Source organism: Podarcis bocagei (assembly GCF_964188305.1).
Source record: "Podarcis bocagei genome assembly, chromosome: 16".
Classification (NCBI taxonomy): Eukaryota; Metazoa; Chordata; class Lepidosauria; order Squamata; family Lacertidae; genus Podarcis; species Podarcis bocagei.
Window position 1 is genome coordinate 14810224 of NC_138142.1, and position 19729 is coordinate 14829952.

General features: G+C 46.2%; 1 protein-coding gene and 1 long non-coding RNA gene across 11 annotated transcripts in view; one reads left to right on the top strand and one right to left on the bottom strand.

Moving 5' to 3' along the window:
- Nucleotides 1–6873, top strand: part of HIC2 (HIC ZBTB transcriptional repressor 2) — a 138494-nt gene extending 131621 nt beyond the window's left edge. For all 10 annotated transcript variants that reach the window (XM_081174939.1, XM_081174942.1, XM_081174938.1 and 7 more), the window contains one exon: nt 3918–6873. In XM_081174939.1, coding sequence (XP_081031065.1) covers nt 3955–5676 — 1722 coding nt within the window. In that variant the 5' untranslated portion in view covers nt 3918–3954 and the 3' untranslated portion in view covers nt 5677–6873. The remainder of the gene's footprint in view (nt 1–3917) is intronic.
- On the bottom strand, nt 6483–11477 carry LOC308576092. The gene is made up of 2 exons (XR_014003078.1): nt 11054–11477; nt 6483–10697 (listed from the first exon to the last, which is right to left on the bottom strand). It is a non-coding gene; the product is annotated as an uncharacterized lncRNA (long non-coding RNA).
- Between the last annotated feature and the right edge of the window lie 8252 nt (nt 11478–19729).

A 19729-nucleotide genomic window follows, 5' to 3' on the forward strand; every position in this document is an offset into this window, starting at 1 on the left:
ATATCAAATCCAAACTCTTCTTCTTCTTCTTCTTCTTCTTCTTCTTAAGAAGTGCTTGCATGGGGTTCCCAGGTGGTTCTCCCATCTAGGTCCATCCTCCTCCAGCAGCGTTTCTGTGTTACGTGCCTTCCATCTTTGCTTTGGAGGCCCTGAATTTGCAGGTTTGCCTTCAAGTTTCACATCCATGGAAGCTCTCCTGCCGGCTAATGGAAGTATAATTCTGGTTTTAAAATAAAAATAAAGATCTGGCTTTGCCGTCCTTTTTTTCCATTTGGCAATGGCATTTCCTTTTGGGGCTGGGCAGCTTATGCTAAGACCTCTATCTGCTTCTTTTCATCCTTTAATTGTGCGTTGAAATTTTGGCCAGCGGCCAATGCTTTGGCATGTGTCTAATGCGAATGCAGCAATTCCTGTAGGACCAGTAATGCAGTGGGCAGCCCAGCTGTATATATTAGCTCCCTGTTTCCAACCTATCTGATTGAATAGCGCTGTTTATAACCTGTATACTCCTACCGCAGGTTGATTCTCTTGCATTGCCTTTACATATTTTTTGCACCTCTCTCTCTCTTTTAAACATCTTAGCCCTACAATGAAGGGTTGTTGCAAACTAACACTGTATGGAGCAAGGACCAGCCCCCTTATTAAGGTCTTCCACAGAGGCCCCACCCCATATGCCATCCTCGGGTTAAGGCCTTTGTGGCAGTGGGGACCAAACTGTGGGACTCCCTTCCTCAGTAGAGCTGCATTGCTCATTCACTGCCGTCCTTCTGGCACTCAGGTCCTTTTTTGAGCCTCCTTTGGACAACATGGTAGGCCAAACTGACTGCAGGCTTGGGGAACCTTTAGCCTTCCAGTTGTGGCTGAACTACAGGTCCCATCAGCCCCAGCAAACGTGGCCAATAGCTAAGGATGATGGGAGTTGCAGTTCATTAGCAGCTGGAGGGCTGAAGGTTCTCTACGCCTGCCTTACTGGGACAGCACAAAGGCATGGGCTCCTGGAAAGGAGCTTGCTGTTGGTTTCTTCTTACCTGTGCCTTTTTTCTTTTTTACTGCTGCACAGCATGGACTGAGTGGTGTCTTAGAATCATAGAGTTGGGAAGGGACCATGAGGGTCATCTAGTCCAACCCCCTGTAGTGCAGGAATAGTTTGCCCAACATGGGGCTCGAACTCACAACGCTAAGAGTAAGAGTCTTGTGCTCTACCAGCTGAGCTATCCAGCTCATTATAACTTGCCATTGTGTTCTCTCCTTCCCTCTCTCCCCGTGGATACAGCTTGTGGCTAGTTAGGAGAGAATGTTAACCAGGAATCCCAATCTGGATGACAGAACAAGTCAAACTTTGGCTTGGCTTAGGCCGGCAGTGGAAAAACAGGACCGTGAAGGAAGAAAATATCTGCAAACTCCTCTTTAGGAGTTCACATGTTTGTGCTGTTCCAGTAGTTTGGTGTACCGTGTTGTGTGAACCAGGCCCCAGAGCCTTTGGAGTTTTGTGGCAAATCTATTTTTGTTTTGTTTTTACTCTGTACTATTCTGTTCTTTAATTTCTAAAATTTTACAGCAATGTATTTCACATGTTAATTAATCTCATATATTTACAGGCCACTCTTCACCCGAGTAGTCTTGAGGCAAGCTGCAACCAAATGTTTTGTAATCATAATAATTGTACAAGAGCAAAGCAAAACAATCCTAAATTATCATCAGCAACAGCCAGAGAAAAGCACAGCAAGGTTAAAACAAAAATGCAGTCAACAGGAACAAATCACAGTGCATCCTGCCCTTTCCCCAAGGCCTGGACAAATGGGTGTTAAAAGGCAGATCCAGAAATGTGGAGCCACCACAAAGTAGGCCCTCCCTTCACAAAATGTCAGTAAAAGTACAGTTGCAGAATAAATCAACAGAACTAAGCAATCATGGCAGCATCAAATGTTTTTAGGAACAACCGGCAAAAGGCTTGTTTTAAAGTATTTCTGCCCTTCTCTTCAGCTTATAGAGCAATAAAAAGCTGCATAGGCCTCACCCCCAGCCACAGCACAACAGGAAAAAGGGAGGTGGGTGAGAGAGAAACAAGCAAATTATTAATGTTACAATTAATGAGCGTACATTATTTTTAAATGCTGGTGCCTAAAACGTACTGGCATGTGTGCCAGATGGGCCTCTTCAGGGGGAGAATTCCACAGTTGAGGCATTGTGGGGTGGGGGATTTCTGGGTGCCCTCCATCCCAGTTCACCACACAGACTGAAACAAATGGGGCTGATTCATTTCATTTTTCTTTCTTTCAGCAAAAAATCACACCTCTGTTCTGCCTTCCCTGCCACAAATGTTGCATTCACCCCCATGAGAAATTCTTTGAGCATCCTTTGTGGGAGGGCGATCCCCGTTAATATTCTCCCTTTCATGTGTTTCTCTCTGCACCTCACTTGGGAGTGGGGTGGGCGGTCTGTCCCACCTTTTCTTCCAGCGAGTAAAGGAAGAACAAAGGGAGGGTCTGTAGTTCTACAGTACTCTTGGTAATGATACCCAGGTATTTTTCTAAGACAGAAATGATAGGAAGTCCAGTTCCTACAGCCTTTCCATGCTGCTCATGTAATGACGATTCACTTTGGTTCACTGCAGAGCGCTGTTCTGATATGCAACCCCCAGGTTTTGACTAGGTATCAATGCAGATCTTTTCAATTTTTAATATCAGGACTCTGCCATACTGCAGTCCTGGCGGTGTTCCTTGGGGAGGGGGCTGGCAGACTTGAAGATATAGAAGTACTGTGTATGTTTCACAAGAGGTTTCATCCTGCTTTGCTTCAGTGGGCTGGGAAGCACCTTTTATAACCCATCGTAAAGGTCTTTTCAAAATGCAGTTCCCCCTCTCTGCTGCACCTTAATTTTGGCTCTCCAAGGCTTGGTTTGGTTTCATTCTTGGATGGTTTGGTTTTGATTACATTTTATGATGCTGCCTTTCCAGCCCCGCCAGGGCCCCAAAGATGGTTCAGAATTAAACCAGTTCATTAGGGTCGGATTTGTTTGTTAGTGTTCATTAGCCTCAGCATTTATAAGCAGGCCAATTTCCCGCTATGTTCTGGTAACTGTCTCTAGTAAATCACTGTCAGTGTTTGGTCTTGCGCAGGGGATATTGTTATGTCTGTTAAGAATAAATCTCTGAGCTGTGGACCAACTGCATCTTGATGGTAACATGCACTCACTTAGATTCATTCATATGGATGCAAAATGGCTGCCCACTGCTTTCCTTCCACCTGGCATCACTGTCTCTTCAGGTAGTAAACGCTGATAAATGTGTTTTCAGTTGCAGCAGCTATGCCTTCTGATAGCAAACTCAGCTGGTTGACTTCCTGTCACGCAGGAAGCAAAATGGAACCTTTCTGAAATAGTTGCAGTTTATACATTCTGAGTCCTCTAGATATGCAGAAGACCGTAGGTCGGTGCATTAGAAGAGGGACTTGGGCGCAGGCAAGCCCCACCCGCAATATAACGCCAGGTGAAGGCACCACCATGCTCTGGCTCTGGGCAATGTTTCGCCCAGGCCTACCATGTATGCCCTTTTGAGCTCCTTGGAGGAGAGGAGGGGTAGAAATGAAATAAATACACTAGCAAGAGAACTACCTACAGGGATGGGAGACCTTCAAGACATGCAGTGCTCTATACTGGGACCCTAAAAGCACCTAATTATGTATTTTAAAAGATAAATAAAATCTGGGCAGTGTTTGAAATGCATGTAGCAGAGGGATGGGAAACCTGTGGCCCTCCAAATGTTTCCATCATCCCTACCAGCCAGTGTGGCCAGGGATGATAGCAGTTTTAATCCAGCAACATCTGGAGGGCCACAGGTTCCTTGAGGTAAGAGATGCTGGTGCAAGTGGCCAATGGGCTCACTGTTTCGTTCTGTTTGCTTCTCTCTTTTTTGCAGGTAATAAAGTAAACGGGGAAAGGAAGAGAAGGTGGAGATGGAACTGCCAAATCATGCCAAACAACTGCTGCTGCAACTAAACCAGCAACGAGCCAAAGGTTTCCTCTGTGATGTGATCATTGTCGTGGAAAATGCCCTCTTCCGTGCCCACAAGAATATCCTCGCAGCCAGCAGCATGTACTTCAAATCCCTCGTCCTGCACGACAACCTGATCAACCTAGATACCGACATGGTCAACCCCACAGTGTTCCGGCAAATCTTGGACTTTATTTATACTGGGAAGCTCTTAATGACCGACCAGCCTGGTGAACAGAACTTCAATGCTCTCCTCACGGCCGCAAGCTACCTCCAGCTACCCGACCTAGCTGCCCTCTGCAGGAAGAAGCTGAAACGCAACGGGAGGTCCTTCGCTGGCAGGGCCGGCGGCGCCCCCAGCGTCGGGAGACCCCCTCGGAGCCAGAGACTTTCCACTGCTTCAGTCATCACTCGTTATTCAGGGTCAGCCGAGGGGCTGAAGGGCTCTCACTTGAAGGAGATGCCAAAGGGGAAGATCTCGGACGACGAGGTCTTCATCAGCAGCTCCAACCAAGAGAACTCGCATGCCTTGAGTAGGGGGATCGGCAAGAACGGCGGAGATGGGAGTAGCAGCAGTGCGAACGGGAGCAGCGGGGACCAGGAGCTGGGCCTCGACCTGTCCAAGAAAAGCCCCTCGCTTCCCCCGGCACCATCCCAGGACGACACGCCGCACGGCGAAAGCCAGCGTGGCTCCCCCCGACCTGCCTCAGCCCCTGCAGCCAACAGTGCCTCATCGTTTGACGAGTCCGCCGCCGGAGCCGCGCCCAACCTCCCCGACAACTGCGAACCCATGGAAATGGACTTGAGCGAAGACCGCCAGTCCCTCCCGGAAGGCAGCCAGAGAAAAAGCCTGCGCCATTCGTCGCGCAAGAAGGAGTGGCTCAAGAAAGAGAGCGCCTTCGACAGGAAGGAGGGTGGCAAAGGCGGCGAGGAGAACGAAGGACTGCCCAACGGGATCCTGATGGGCCCCTTGTGCAAGTCGGCGGAGCGGAGCCTCGGCCTGGGCGCCTACGGGTCGGAGCTGCCGTTCACCTGCAAAGAGGATGTCGAGAACGGGAAGGAGAACAGTGACGACAGCGGGCAGAGCGAGAGCGAGAGTGGCGGGCACACTAGCGCCAACTACGTCTACCGGCAGGAAGGCTACGAGCCGGTGGCCTTTGGGGACAACCTTTACGTCTGCATCCCGTGCGGGAAGGGCTTCCCCAGTTCCGAGCAGCTAAACGCCCACGTGGAGAAACACACCGAGGAAGACCTGTACATCAAGGAGGAAGGGACGTACGACGACAAAGAGGAGGAAGCGGAGGATCTGTCCAACCCCAACCAGCCCTACACCACGGAGTCGCGGCCCTTCAAATGCTCTGTGTGCGAGAAGAGCTACAAAGACCCGGCCACTCTCCGGCAGCACGAGAAGACTCACTGGCTGACGCGGCCTTTCCCATGCAATATCTGCGGCAAGATGTTCACGCAGCGGGGCACCATGACGCGTCACATGCGCAGCCACTTGGGCCTCAAGCCCTTTGCATGCGAGGAGTGCGGGATGCGCTTTACCCGGCAGTACCGACTGACAGAGCATATGCGCGTCCACTCAGGGGAAAAGCCCTACGAATGTCAGCTGTGTGGCGGGAAGTTCACCCAGCAGCGCAATCTCATCAGCCACCTGCGAATGCATACCTCTCCTACATAAAGCCAAAGACTCTGCAATGAGCTCTGAGCCCACCCGCCATAAACATATACCTTTCCCTAGACTTGCTGCTTTAAAAAAAAGAAAGAAAGAAAAAGAAAGAAACAAATAAGGGCCGTTCCCGTCCCTGTTCAGTCATGGGGGGGCCTCAAACAAGCAGAGCTTTATTTCTTTCTCTTCCCCGTCCCCCAAACTCCAAATATACAAAGAAAAGCCAGCCCACAATGAAGCTGCTGTCTCCCCATTTGTGTTTTTCTCCCCCATGCCACCCACCCACCCCTCTTTTTTTCTTTGCCGTTGAGGTCAAGAAATGCCACTACTCTGCTTAAGGTTGTGGGGACATCTAGCTTAACTATAAGCCTATAAGGTGTGGAGAGAAAAGGTGGAGGGTGAGGTGGAAGAAATTCCTTCCCAGTTGATGCTAATTGGAAATGGCGGCCCAAAGGGGCCGATCCTTGCGATTGGGGTGGGGAGGAAAGACCGGCCGTAAGCTGCTTCACATCCCTCACTTTCCTTTCTTAGCACTTTGGATTTCCGTTTCTAAAACTTGACCCAAGTATTATTCCTCCCCACCCCCCAATGCAGATGGATGTTGCGCACAGACTTTTCCGGTTCCTGTGGCTATTTTTCCTAGCCATGGGCCTTAATTTCCGCTCACCCCCTGCTCTCCTAACCATAGACATTGGTTGTTGCCCCTAAAAGCTACCAGTGGGAGCATTTCTTGCCACAGAATCCAATTCGTTTTGCTGTTATTATCGTCATTTTTTCTTTTCTCAGAAAACGCCTCAGAATTTCTTTTATTGGCTGCAGTTGAGGAAAATTTTGTTGGTGGCCCAGTCAGTTGACCGTCTCTCACATGGGGGAGAGTCTTAATGAATCCTCAATAGTTTTTGCATGTTTTCAGTCTATGAAAGGTGGCATATTTTTCTTTTCCCCACCCCACCATTATTTTTCAGCGATGGAGTTCGGCCTACTTAGCCGTTGCACACCAAACATGTACCTCTTCACCTCCATGTTTTTGTCCTATACTTTACTTAAATTTACTTCAACCTTATCCATGACTGAATGGGAGTCGGGTGCCCCTGGGGAATTTACTTCAGCTGAGCAGGGGTCGTCTTTTATGTTTCTCCCCCCACCCCCCAAAAAAACCAATAGTTCGTATGGATATTCTTTGCTTAGAGGTACTTGTTTTATTAAGAGGGGGGAAAAGAAAATTGTTAAAACGTTTATGTAATTGTTGGAACTGGAAGGTTTTGAGGTAACTCTTAACATAAGAGCGGGCGCAGGGAGTGGGTTTGATAATAGGCTGGAATTGCTACAAGTTCCTTTAGGTACATCTTTATTTTGTGTGTGTGTGTGTGTGTGTGTGTGTTTAGCTTTTTTCTCCCTCACTAAAGAACGGGTTCGGCCCGTTCCCTTTGCTACCTCTTGAATTCACGAGAACAATAAGATGGTTAGTGAAATATTAGGTGTGGCGTTTTGTCCCCCTTGCCCCTCTTCCTCCCACCCCACCCCACCCCTTGTAAGTAAGTGTACAAAGTAGAAACTAAATTAAAACGTTTAAGGGATTTTTTTGCCACCTCATCCTACCCTCAAGAAGTCCATTTAAAATGAGCATTTTGAAGCAAACCTTGGCCAAAGACAATAGGTAGATTGCAAGCCAGAAGCCCGAGTGAATAGTGCTGTAGGGGGGCACTGGCTTTTCACCAAAATTACTGATTTTTCTGTCCATGAGGAAACTTTTTTTCTTTTCTTTAAGAGCTTCTGGTCTCTTTCCAGCTTTGTTCTATTGCACCTGGATGCTGTTTTTTGTGGGGAATGTCTACTGTCCGTTGCTTTCCTTAACACATCTGGATTAGCAAAAAAAGTGACCATCTGACAGGATAAGGGAACGCCGTTGTAGCAGGCGCCGTTTTCCTAGGATCCAGAGTGCAATAAGAGTGTGTGGGAAGCCCAACCAAAGTGTTTCATATCCTCCCTTTTCGTTGAGGGGGTGGTGGTGAGGGAGATGGCGGGGTGTGTGGTATTTTTTCTCCTGCTCTTTTCATGATGGCGGCGATGGTAGTCGTCAAGGAAATCTTAAAACGCACGCCACACACGAGTTGGAAAGTTCGGAAGAGCAAACGTTTCCAACAGCCTCTGTAGAAGACTTCACAGCCAACAGCTGCTATAGGTTTTAGAGGAGCGGACAGAGTCTATCGCCCGCCATTTTGTGGCCCCTAGACTTTGTTGGCGTGACTTTTTGGGAAAAGCGATGGCTTCCCCACCATTGCCCCCCAGTGTGTTGGGGGGAAGTGCGGTGGTAAAACATTTTTTGCAGTCCCTTTAGAATCATCCTGTTTAAAATTGAGTAAGGTTTACATTTCCCCCCCGCTTTAACTTTCTTGCTCAAAACCATTGTTCTCTTTATTATTATTATTATAATTATTATTATTAATATTATTATTATTATTATTGGTAGGGTTCACCAAAGCCCTATGTCTTTTTTTTTTCTTCAGAAAAGGAAAAAAAATCTTGTGTCTTTTTAAGTTTAGACCAAAAAAAAGAAAAAGGAAAAAAGTTGAGCATATTCAAATAAAAAACAAAGATAAGCTTTCATTATTATTTTTCTCCCTCTTCTCCCCCCCCCCCAAAAAAAACTTTTTTCCCTCTTAAGAAATAGACCGTATAAAGTGTTTTTGGGTCACTCAGACCTCCATGCAGGAAAGGCTTCCCGTTATCCCTAAACTCTCAACTCCCAGCCAGCAAGGTCAATAATATTGGGTGATGGGAGGTGTAGTCTGGAAATATTTGGAGGGCCACAGATTAAACGCAACCATATTTTGTCTTGTCGCGTTACAAGAAAAGGTTCCTTCCCCATTCCATATAACTTTTCCTCACGCAATGTCGGGCTGCTTTCTAATTCTCTTGTTCTAGTGTCGCCATTTTGATTTTCATGTAGGTTTTGTGAGATGCTAACAGAGCACTGATGTGGAACGATTCGTTCTAAGACCACCACCCCAAAAAAATCATAAGATACATTTCTTTTCCTTTTTTTTCTATTAAAAAACAAAACACTACCGTTGGGTTGGATACAGACTTAAGTCATATGGGCCTACTGACCTCAGTAGGACTAAGTCTGGATTCAATCTGCTGTCTGCTTTGTGGGAGGCGATGAAAAAAATAAAATAACGTAGCCTGTAAATCTTCACCTTCAACCCTGTAGGCAACTTGGGAGTTCAGAGCGGGGAGAGGCTTTCCCACTCTTTTTTTAACATCCTTTTGTGTGCTCCAAGCTGCTCACACACATACATGAAATTAAAAGGAAGGTCCTTGCTGACTGTGGAGCTCCATAATAAAGACCCGCTAGAGGTTAATGGATTGCAGTGCCCCTGTGTAATAGACCAGGCCCAGTTGTGTTGCAGGTGTTAGATTATATGAGATCTGTACTGCACAGCCACCACAGACGTTCACGTAGAGATATCCGTGGTGGATTTGGTGCACATGCCTTGCCAAAGCCAGATAAAAACTAAACCAGCACCTGTGAATTCATACTTTCAGGGACGTAAGGCCTCGATCGGCAGGGTTGTTCCCCCCACCCAGGAGCCAAAGGGCACAGGTGTTGATTTTTATTTTATTTTATTTTTGAACAGCGCAAACCGACAGGGCTCGGCTCTTCCCCGTCAGCTTCCTTCTCACGTTATCCAGACCCCTTTCCCCACCCTTTCTACTCTTGAGATGCCTTTGGAACCAAGTCCTGAGCCAGTAATCTGGTATCTGAAGCCAAGAGTTGAGATTCACTCTGCTTTTTATTCCTACCTCACCCTCCAAAAAAAAAAAGAAAAGAAAGCAGAATGCCTAACTCGATTCTCGCCACACACACCCTGCTTTTCCTGTTGCAGTTACAAAGCAACAGCGGTTCTCTCCATTCCATGCCGCAGTTTGTGCGAAGGTTTTCCTCTTCCCCGCCCAGCGCACTTTCCTTTCAACTGGCAATGACCACAATTCAAAATAGCATTAATGCCAAGGCATGGCATCGCCCTGGTGGTCAAGACCCGTCCGAGGCGCGACAGACTTTTTTGCTGAGCCAAAGGAGCAAGTGAATTACGAGCGGCTCCTTAAACTTTGTAGCACCCATTCCCACTTTGTGACATTTTTTACCACTCCTCTCCCCCCCCCCTTTTCCGGTGGCCAAGATGTGCGCTTAAAAGTATTCTTTCTGGGAGGCAGGTGCTGCAGGGAATTGCATCTTTTGTCTGGTTGTATACATAGCAAGTTGCTGTTTGGTTATTAAATGTCCTCCTGTAGTTCTCCAAAGAGGAGCTCAAGAGTTGATCCTATGATCCCTCAAAAAAATTTCTTTCATCCAGTAGTTGTTGGGGGTGGGCAAGGGTAGAAATGTTAGGCTTGATTTGGGTTTCCTTTTGCTAATGGTTTGAAATTTTGGAATCTTGGAAGTTTCAGGACCCATTTGTTGTTCGGGGTGTGTCCCCCCCCCCTTATTCATTAATTATTGTTAAAGGAGCCTCCTTTTTATTTTATTTTTTATTTCTTCCCCTCAGCACTTAACATGACAAAAAGTCTGTGTACAGCGTGAGTATTGTACAAAAATGGGGAGGGAGAGTTTCTCCTTTTTCTTCCCCCCCCCCTGCATCCCCCCTTTTTCTCCGAAAGTAGTTGTATAGAGTTGTGTTCCATATAATACCGAATGATGACTTCTTTCCAAATTGTGACAATAATAATGAAAAGAAAAACCGAATAATACTCAAAACTTCAGGGACTGTTCAGGGCTCATTTAGAGTGTCTGAACACTCAACTGCATTTGTACGACATAGTATTGTATCAAGCATTTTCTGTATTTTAATGAAAAAGCAAAACACTAGTTTCATATTTAAGATTTTAAGAGTTTGTTGGGTGGGGTGGGGAAGGAATTACATTTTTTTGGTTCTGTTTTTTGTTTTGTTTTTTTGGAGATACAGAATGAGCCTCCTGAGGATTTTCTTTCTTTCTTTTGAAGTGCAGGGGCCTGGCAGCTTGATGATATGCTTTAGTCAGTTTAGATCCAGAATGTTTTCGGAATAACAGGAGAGGAAAATAAAGAATAAAGTAGAAGAAGTTGTATTAAAAAGAAAAGAAAAGATAGCTCATACCCAAATCCACAAAACTATTTTTTAAACCAAAGCACATTTTGAAATGAGTATGGAACCTCGCTTGGCTCAGAAAAAAAAATTAATATATTTATCTCATTGTTTACATAAACTTCTACAGTTACAGACCTCAACAGATCTAGGGGCCAGTCAAAATTAATCTTTGCTTTTTCCATTGGTTTAGCTGTCAAATGGCTTAACACAATTTTGTTTAATGGAGGGGCATTAAATTAAATTATATACGTATTTCTCACCAACTCTGTTTAGGAAGTAATCTGCATTCCACCACATTTTTCGGATGCATCAGGTGTCGGAGGGGGAAAGAGTCACATAGGCCTCACTAGTTGATACCCTGAAAACAGGAAAGAGATTTCCATTCAGAGCAGTTCAGGGACAGACAGGATCGCGTCGAGGAAGCAGGGAATTTCATAGAGGCGGGCTTCCATCTGTTAAAGCTGCATTGCATAGGAAGAATGGCATCCATTGGTGGTTAATACATATGGTGCTGGATTTGAAGGGTTTTGTAAGAAAGGGAAAGAGGGAGATAAAGGATGTGGATGGATATGTCCTCCAGCAATCACATATCTGAGTGGGGATGGTGGGAGCAGCAGATGATGGAGAAAACCAGGGGGACACTGCCTTTTGGAGGAGGGCAAACAGACGCCTAACGTTAGCCGAGAAGCCCCTGCTAATGGGAAATTGCCAAATATAATATTTATATATATATGTATATATTCCAGCCGTGGGCTACTCTGAAGAGCCACAATGTTTTCAGAAGACACCAAAGAGCTTCTGACAAGTAGCTTTATTTTAGAGGATTAGCCTCAGAAAGGAGGAAGGGCCTTAGCTGGTCCTGTACCGAAATGTCCACAGGTATTAAAAGGGCTCGGTAATCAAAAGACCAGCCTTGGGCTACCTTTGAGAGGTAGTCTTATCTGGTATGTGCCCTCCCTGGGTTCAGATGCATGGGCGCATATGCCAAAATTGCTTAGATTCCTACCACTTTCTGGTTTTTTTCTTTCTTCTTTTGACGATTTGGATTAATTCACTCCAATGAGGCTTGGCCAGGGATGGGGAGTTGACATGCAAGTCTCCAAATCAGCAAGTCTGCCTGACCCAGTTCGCAGTCTGGTGGGCACTATAGAGGAAGCACACCACTTTCTATCTCAGCGGGGTGTGTTAAATGCCATGGACCTCTGAGCTACCCAATGTACAACATAGATGAGAAGCCATTTCTTGTCCTGTTTACGGGCCTGGTGTTTCCGTTCCCTCTCTGGTGGTCTGGCCAGACTGTGACCTGGGTAGGCAAGATCCCAAGTTGTAGTGCTCACGAGTGGAAGTGCTCTTTGTATATTCTTGTTTTTTCTAAAGGAAGAAAGAAAAAGGCAATGCAAGACATACAAAGTATTTCCATGTTTTAAAAAAGGCATGCTTAGTTTTGCATCTTAGAGAAAAATGAGAATGACCACCGAAGAAAATTTATAATTATGAAGCTCCCACCTCCCAAAATTATACACACTTCTCCACTTGGCATTTTTTGTTTAATTTAGTGCTGTTTTTCCACTTAACGCCAAAGCCACCTCATTATTATTTTTTTCGGAGAGAGGGGAAAAAACCTACTTTGGGGTGAGAAGAGGCAGGAGAAGCCTGATGGAAAACAAACAAATTAATTTTGCCTGGTCTTGAATATCTAACAAAGATGGTGCAAACACTATTTGACAGTGTTGTTTTTTGTATCAATATGTATGTGCAGTAATGAATGTATTTATTTCTCAAAATTCTGTATGCACAGTTTTGCAAGGAAAAAAAAGAAACTCAGAGCATTTGCAAAAGATGAAAAGATGTGTCCGCAGGGTCTTTGCTACAGGATTTCAAAGAGTAAAAATAAAATAAAAAATGTATTAAAAAGTTTTAAAACTTAAAAAAACAAAAAAGAATCTCAGAGACTCTCAGCATAGCCATAAACCATAGCCTGTGAAGACAATACAAAGACTGGACTTTTGTAGCTTTTTTGCATAGAAGACGGATTTGTTTTGCTGTATTTAAATGTTTCCAGTTACAATGTCATTCTTATACGATTTCCTGTCCTCTTTTTTTCTCTCTCATATGTTTGTGTGTGTGTGTGCGCGTGTGTGCGTGTGCAGATGTATACACGTGCGTGTGTGAGCAAGGATGTCAAGCACTGATTTTGAACAGTGCAGGTCAAAGTCTGGGTTAGCAGTATTTTTATTTTTTACCATGTCACTTCTGTTCTAAAACGCAGGAATGTCAGGCCTGAAAAGGAAACACCTGGGGCATTTGGTGATAGCTGACAAAACCTATGATCTGAAGTGGAGCAGTGGTGTGGGACATGGTCAGGGTTTGATTATCATGGCAAGAAAGAAAAAGAGATAGGTGCAGGCAGTGTGAGCCATGTTCCATGCTGGTGCTTGGATAGGAAAATGTCCCAGCCCATTCCAATGTCTTTCCCTTTTCCTCAGTGTTTACAGTGCAAGCAATAATGGTCAAATATTTTGGCATAGAGATGAGGTTAGCAAAGGGGTGGGGGGAATAGGTTACAAAGGGGGGAAATGGATTATGCACCATGCTTGTGGATGTTTTTGACGTGATGCGGCCGCAGTGTTCCCATACTACCACATGCTCAAACATTTCTCATTATCTGGGACCGTTCACATCATTTCATAGCACCTGCCCAACCTATTGCCAAAAGGGACCACAGCTATTGTGTTAAAGCTCAGGCAATGGGGAGTCTCCTGCCACGTCCCAACAAATTCCAGTTGCAACCAATCTTTTCCTGCTTGCATCATGCTGTCAAGATGAGAGTTGTCATTCCTTCCGCAGGGCAAAAGCATTAGGCAGCGCAAGGATGCTGAGCCTGAGAAATGACCACAAATCGCCTCTGAGAGCCCTGCCATTCTAAGTAGGACAAGCAGGGTCTCTGAAATTGGGGGAATTAGCAGTTTAAGGGCCAAGATGGACCTTTTCAGTCAAGTGCTGCTAGGTCTAAAGACCTATGAAGACATCAAGAGACGTAGTGCGCAGATAACATGGCATGTGTAGCGCCAGAACAAGGGCATTGGATACTGCCCATTACCGGGATGCCCCTTATTTAAAAGGGCAGGGAAGGCACATCTGGAGGGCCAACTTGGATCATACAAGTGCGCTGTGTCTCATCCCGATGGGTGCCCAGCATTAGAAATGTACAAGGACTGTCTAGTCTTTGCCTGCCTGCTTTTTTCCTACTCCAAATTCCCCTCCATCCTGTGCAGGGTTCCAGATGTGTACCTGCTGAGGAGGAAACAGCTGGTGGGGTGAAGCATTAAGCACCCCTCTCTCTTCTGGGGTCCTGTCCACCCATGTGGTTGTTGAGAAAATGTTACGTGCCAGCTGCCACCGCCGTGTAAAACTCAATTCTTTTGAACCTGGAGTCTTAAAAAGCAAACCTTTTTGTGGGGTCTTAAGGCAGTAAGATTGCAAACCCCCTAGAAATCGAGCCCTCGGCGTTTCACTGCTGTGGGTGCTGTTTTCCACCCCTACAGGCGTACGTTGCACAGGCATCTAGGAAATAAAAGCCTTTCAACTAGATATATTCAATACGCAGTGACATTAAAATGAAGACCACAAAAACCTTGCAGCCACTGACTCATTAAACAAGTTGCTTTTCCAACCTGGTGCCTTCCGGGTTTTCGGACTACCAACTCCCATCTGCAGGCCCAAGCACTTGGGAGGGCACCTAGATGGGGAAGGCTGCCTCCTACTACTAGCTAAACCTCTCACTCGATGCAACGCTGAGTTTTTGTCCCAGTCCTTCAGTCCCTCCTGCTGGCCTTCACTCCCATGTTCTCGTAAGCGTTCAGTTGGGGTGAGTGGGTGGGGGCTGGCTTCTCACGCACAATTCCTGAAATGCTTTCCAAACGAATTATTTTCCTTTCAATGGGAGACGCTCCTAGGATCCGGAGTGAGATTTCCGTGCTGTGCCGGACTTCCTTTCCGAGCTTCATGTGTTAATGGGGAATAATTTCCCCGTTTTTCTACCTCACTCATACCTCCAGTGGATGTTGCAATACTTTTCTTTTCTCTTAACTGTCTTTTAGAACTCTTGGAAAGGATTTGGAGGATGGGAACTTCTTTTTTTAAGGCGTCCCACTCATTCTCTCTGCCCCGCCCCATCCTCTCTCTGCTACCTGTGTTGAACATGTGGTTTGGGTGCACCGACTGCCATGTCTTATATCACAAACAGGATAATGCAAGGTGCTTAGGTTAGTGCAAGGCATGGTGGGAAAAGTCGCAACAAGACAGTTCATAGGTTTTGCTCTTACCAGCAAACGGGAATATATGTCTTGCATTCTGGATGTACACACAACTTTTATCAGTTGCAAGATAATGGTCGTAAATTAATAAACCGAGCTTTGGATTATTCAGATTTTTCCCTTCCCTTGGGGAGGGGGAGAGGAAGAGCCACGCTTTAGTGGGTTGTTTTTTTAATTATTATTATTTAAAGTTCAGCTGGGAAAAGCAGTGGTGCGTCCCCCTCCCCTGCCTTGTTTAAGCCTTAACTCTCTGCCAGACCAAAAATCCCAGATGTTTCCCTCTGCACGGCTGATGTTCCTCTTGCAATGTTCTGTTGATTTCCTTCAAGAGCTTGAATTCAGGTCAGAGTTGCAGGGTGCTGTGGCTCCAACTCAAGTGTCATATTGGGGAAAATAAAAATAAAAAAACAGAAATTATAATATGATCTCAGCATTCAGAAATTTGCAGTCTTAATGTACAGTGATGAGAAACTGTTATTTTATGAACTTTTCATTAAAAGGTTGATTGAAAATTAATAATCTCGTTCCTCTTTTGGTCTCGGCATGCTTGTATTTATATTGTTGTTGTTTATTTTGTTATTAGTTCTGTTAATTCCAGCATGAAGTCACCGGGTGGGTCTCAACAATGTAAAATGCAACATTAAAAAACAGTTTAAAGCCAAATACAGTCACAAGAATTGGGGGTTTTCTAAATTTTGTGTGTTTGTGTGTGTCACAGACTTGGGTGAAGTGTTTCCTCAGCATACGGCAAAAACAATAATGGTGCAAGATGTACTTTTGTGAGAAGGGAATTCCACAACTTAGGGGCTGCCACAAAGAATGCCATCAACCTGGACCACCCCAAAGTTATCAGGGTGGAGAAACTACCAAGAGGCCCCTATCTGCTAATCTTACACCTGAGAAGGGTCTGTAGGGAAGGAGATGATCTTGTGTGAAAGAACACACACTTTGTACAGATCAAGTATCATGTACGCAGACTCTGCACTCGTTGAATGTTACGTGAAAGTAGCCCCAAGTGTATGACACATCTATGTACACAGGTACGCAGATTGTAGGCTCACTGAATGCTAACATGTGAACACTTAGAAAAGTGTTTAGACTTTTCCTTCCGATGGAAAAGCTGGCGGGAAGCCACATTCTGGAATGTATTTCAAATCCAGATACCCCCCCCCCAAATGCAGAGAAGAGATACCACAATTCAATGGAAGGCTAAAGTGATACAAAGCTTTTTTGGAGGAGAGGGGAAGGCAGCTAAGAGGGAACATAGTAGGATTATTTAATATGTTGATCACCCTGTCTGGACAAAGCCCAGATCCCGAACTTAATTGAAACGATCCAGGGACTCGGCTACATTAGTCAAAAAACAACAACAAATTGTGTTATAAACATGCAAGACTAGATGGCGTTTTTTGTACGTGATTTTCCATCCCCCCCCCTCCATCTTTTGTTACAACAATCCAATTTTTGACTTATAGCGTTTTTTCCCCCAATGTGTGTAGTTCCACCCCAGGTTGTATACTGAGCATGTCAAGGCAGCTCTGGATTCCTTTTCACTGAAGTGACCTGGAGACATTAAGAGAGGAAGGGGAGGATATTAAATGTGACGTCTGTTACGGGGGAAGATGGAAGCAAAGAGTCTTTCCTGCATTGTCTGTTGGACCTTAGGTCTGTGCAACATCCCTGATTTAGGGCCCAAATCAGGTCAAACCCAATCTGGATCATCAAAGAGCTGGGGAGGGGGGGACACTTTATATACACCTTTTTCCCATTTCCCCTAGTATTGTATTTAAAAGACAATGCCAGCTGCCTCAAGAACTTCAGTTTGTAGGTGCAGTAGAAACACTCCAAATCAATAAACTGTTCCCGAAGCTTTGCTTACCACTGCTCATGCCCTCCAACATTTCTACAATTAAAATAGGGATGCCCTAACCATACCCTAAAAGGGGTGCGGGTGGCGCTGTGGGTTAAACCACAGAGCCTAGGACTTGCTGATCAGAAGGTCAGCAGTTCGAATCCCCACGACGGGGTGAGCTCCCATTGCTTGGTCCCTGCTCCTGCCAACCTAGCAATTCGAAAGCACGTCAAAGTGCAAGTAGATAAATAGGTACCATTCCAGCGGGAAGGTAAACGGTGTTTCCGTGCGCTGCTCTGGTTCGCCAGAAGCGGCTTAGTCATGCTGGCCACATGACCCGGAAGCTGTACACCAGCTCCCTCGGCCAATAAAGCGAGATGAGCGCCGCAACCCCAGAGTCCGCCACGACTGGACCTAATGGTCAGGGGTCCCTTTACCTTTAACCATACCCTCCCACATTTGCTCATGAAAACAGGGGCGTCCTAAGGAAAAGTGTAACATTCCAGGATCAAATCAGAAACCGGGACAGCATCTTTAAATCTGAGACTATCTCTGGAAAATAGGGACACTTGGATGATCCCACATAATGGTCTTACAGTGTCGGGGAGGACTCTTCCTTTAAAATGTGGCAGGTCAGCCTTGGAGCTTGTCAGAGCCCTCCTGCCCATTCTGCTGAGTGGGTCCCTGGGCCCATTGAGCATCTAACTACACCTTGCTTCACTGTTTCCAGGGGTAATGCCCCCCCCCCCAACCAACCAACTATCTCCACTGGGTTTGCTGCTTTCCAAACCAGAGCAGCTCCCGTCATATATTCCCCACTTACATTCCCTAAAAGGGCATAAGATCCAAGCCTAATATTTAGAGATGGTTTCCTGTGTTCCTGTGTTGTAATGCTGGTTAGATGCACTCCCCCCCCCCACTTCACTTCCAGCCCAGCTGTGTGTAACAATCCTTGACATGCTGCCATGCATCCCCCTGCCTCTTTAAATTCATCCGCTTTCCTTCCTCCCCCCCTCCCCCCAAAGCATCCGCAAGGCTGACTATATTTTAAAGTGACCGACTGCAGGAGCTTTGAATTTAGTCTGTTTCGCTGCCGCCGCCACCCACCCCCCTTCCTGGCAGGTTGCAAAGTCAGCAGCCCTGGTTTAGAAAATCAACTTTATATGTCCTTGGAGATGTGCTTCACCCAACAAGGTTAAAGAGAAGGACAGTGAGGAATGGGGCAGAGAGGGGAGAGGGATGAAAAGCTGCTGGGGAAGGGAGAAGGAAGGTGTTTGGCTGAGGCCAGGCACCCTGGTTACCCCTCTGTAGGTGTCTCTGCATGTATTTGTTTGATTTGATTTGATTTATAATAATAGTCATATACAGTGGTACCTCGGGTTACATACGCTTCAGGTTACATATGCTTCAGGTTACAGACTCCGCTAACCCAGAAATAGTACCTTGGGTTAAGAACTTTGCCCCAGGATGAGAACAGAAATCGCACGGCGGCAGCGGGAGGCCCCATTAGCTAAAGTGGTGCTTCAGGTTAAGAACACTGTCAGGTTAAGAACGGACCTCTGGAACGAATTAAGTACGTAACCAGAGGTACCACTGTATTCATAAAAGATATCAGAGTGGTTTATGGCCAGAAACAGCAATGTTTCCAAGTACCAGTTGCTGGAATCCACAGGGGAAAGAAGATTGCTCTTTTGCTCAGCTCCCTGAAGCTAAGCATATTCCCACAGGCATCTGGTTGGGCACTGTGAGAACAGGACGCTGGACAAAATGAGCCACTGGCCTTATGTTCTTATACAACTATTGTACACAAAGCCACACAAAACAAAGGTTAAAAACAGAAATCCACTAACGCACACACCCCCGGTCTAAAATTACCTGACTGTTTCACTGGGATACCTAGGGTGCTGTATTGATTGAATCCTGCTATGAGTAGACCCATGGAAATCTATGCTCTTCATCTACTCAGGATCGTTTCTTTCAGTGGGACTGCTCTGATTATGAATGGCATTGGAGGTCACCCATGGCTTGCCCCTCCCCCCCCCCGCCTTTCTAGACCTCAGAGCTTCCCTGCAGGCAAGGCACTCTTCTCACACAAACGATAACCATCACAAAAATAATAAGGCTGCAAACCTTCCATTGTGTGCTGCTAGCCTTGATGGCTGTGCTCCGCATCCATGGTCAGAGGCTGCAATGCTCCTGAATGCCAGTTGCTGGAAACCCCAGCAGGGGACAGTGGCATAGCATGGGTTGACAGCGACCGGGGCAAGGCAGGTATTGCATCCCCTGACCTGTGAACCGTGTTCTGCGCTTGCCCCACGGAAGGTGCTAATAGGAGCGGCCAGGGGCCGCCTCTCCACCCCCCGAGAAACTGCCTCACAGGCAGGGCTGCTCTGCCTAATAGGCCTCACAGCCGCTGCCCTCACAAACTGCGGTGCGCTCGCACGACCACCCTTTGTCCTTCCTGTGCATTCACCTGCATATTTTGCCTTCACTTTGGCATTGCTTCAATGGGGGCTGCATGCAGTGGGGATGAGAGGGAGGGAAACGGATGGCGTACGCATGCGCATTCAACTGCCTAATGGCGTCCGTGTCACCCAAGCGATCGCAGCTGCAGAGATAGGAAAAGAAGAGTCGTTCCATTTGTCACTTCCTGGTTCGCATGGAAAAGCCGTTTTCGACAGAGTCTGGCACAGCTGCACTGAGACAGCACGCAGTGTAGAAATTTTGTGCCCCTAAGAATTTTGTGTCCAGGGCAATTGCCCCTGTCC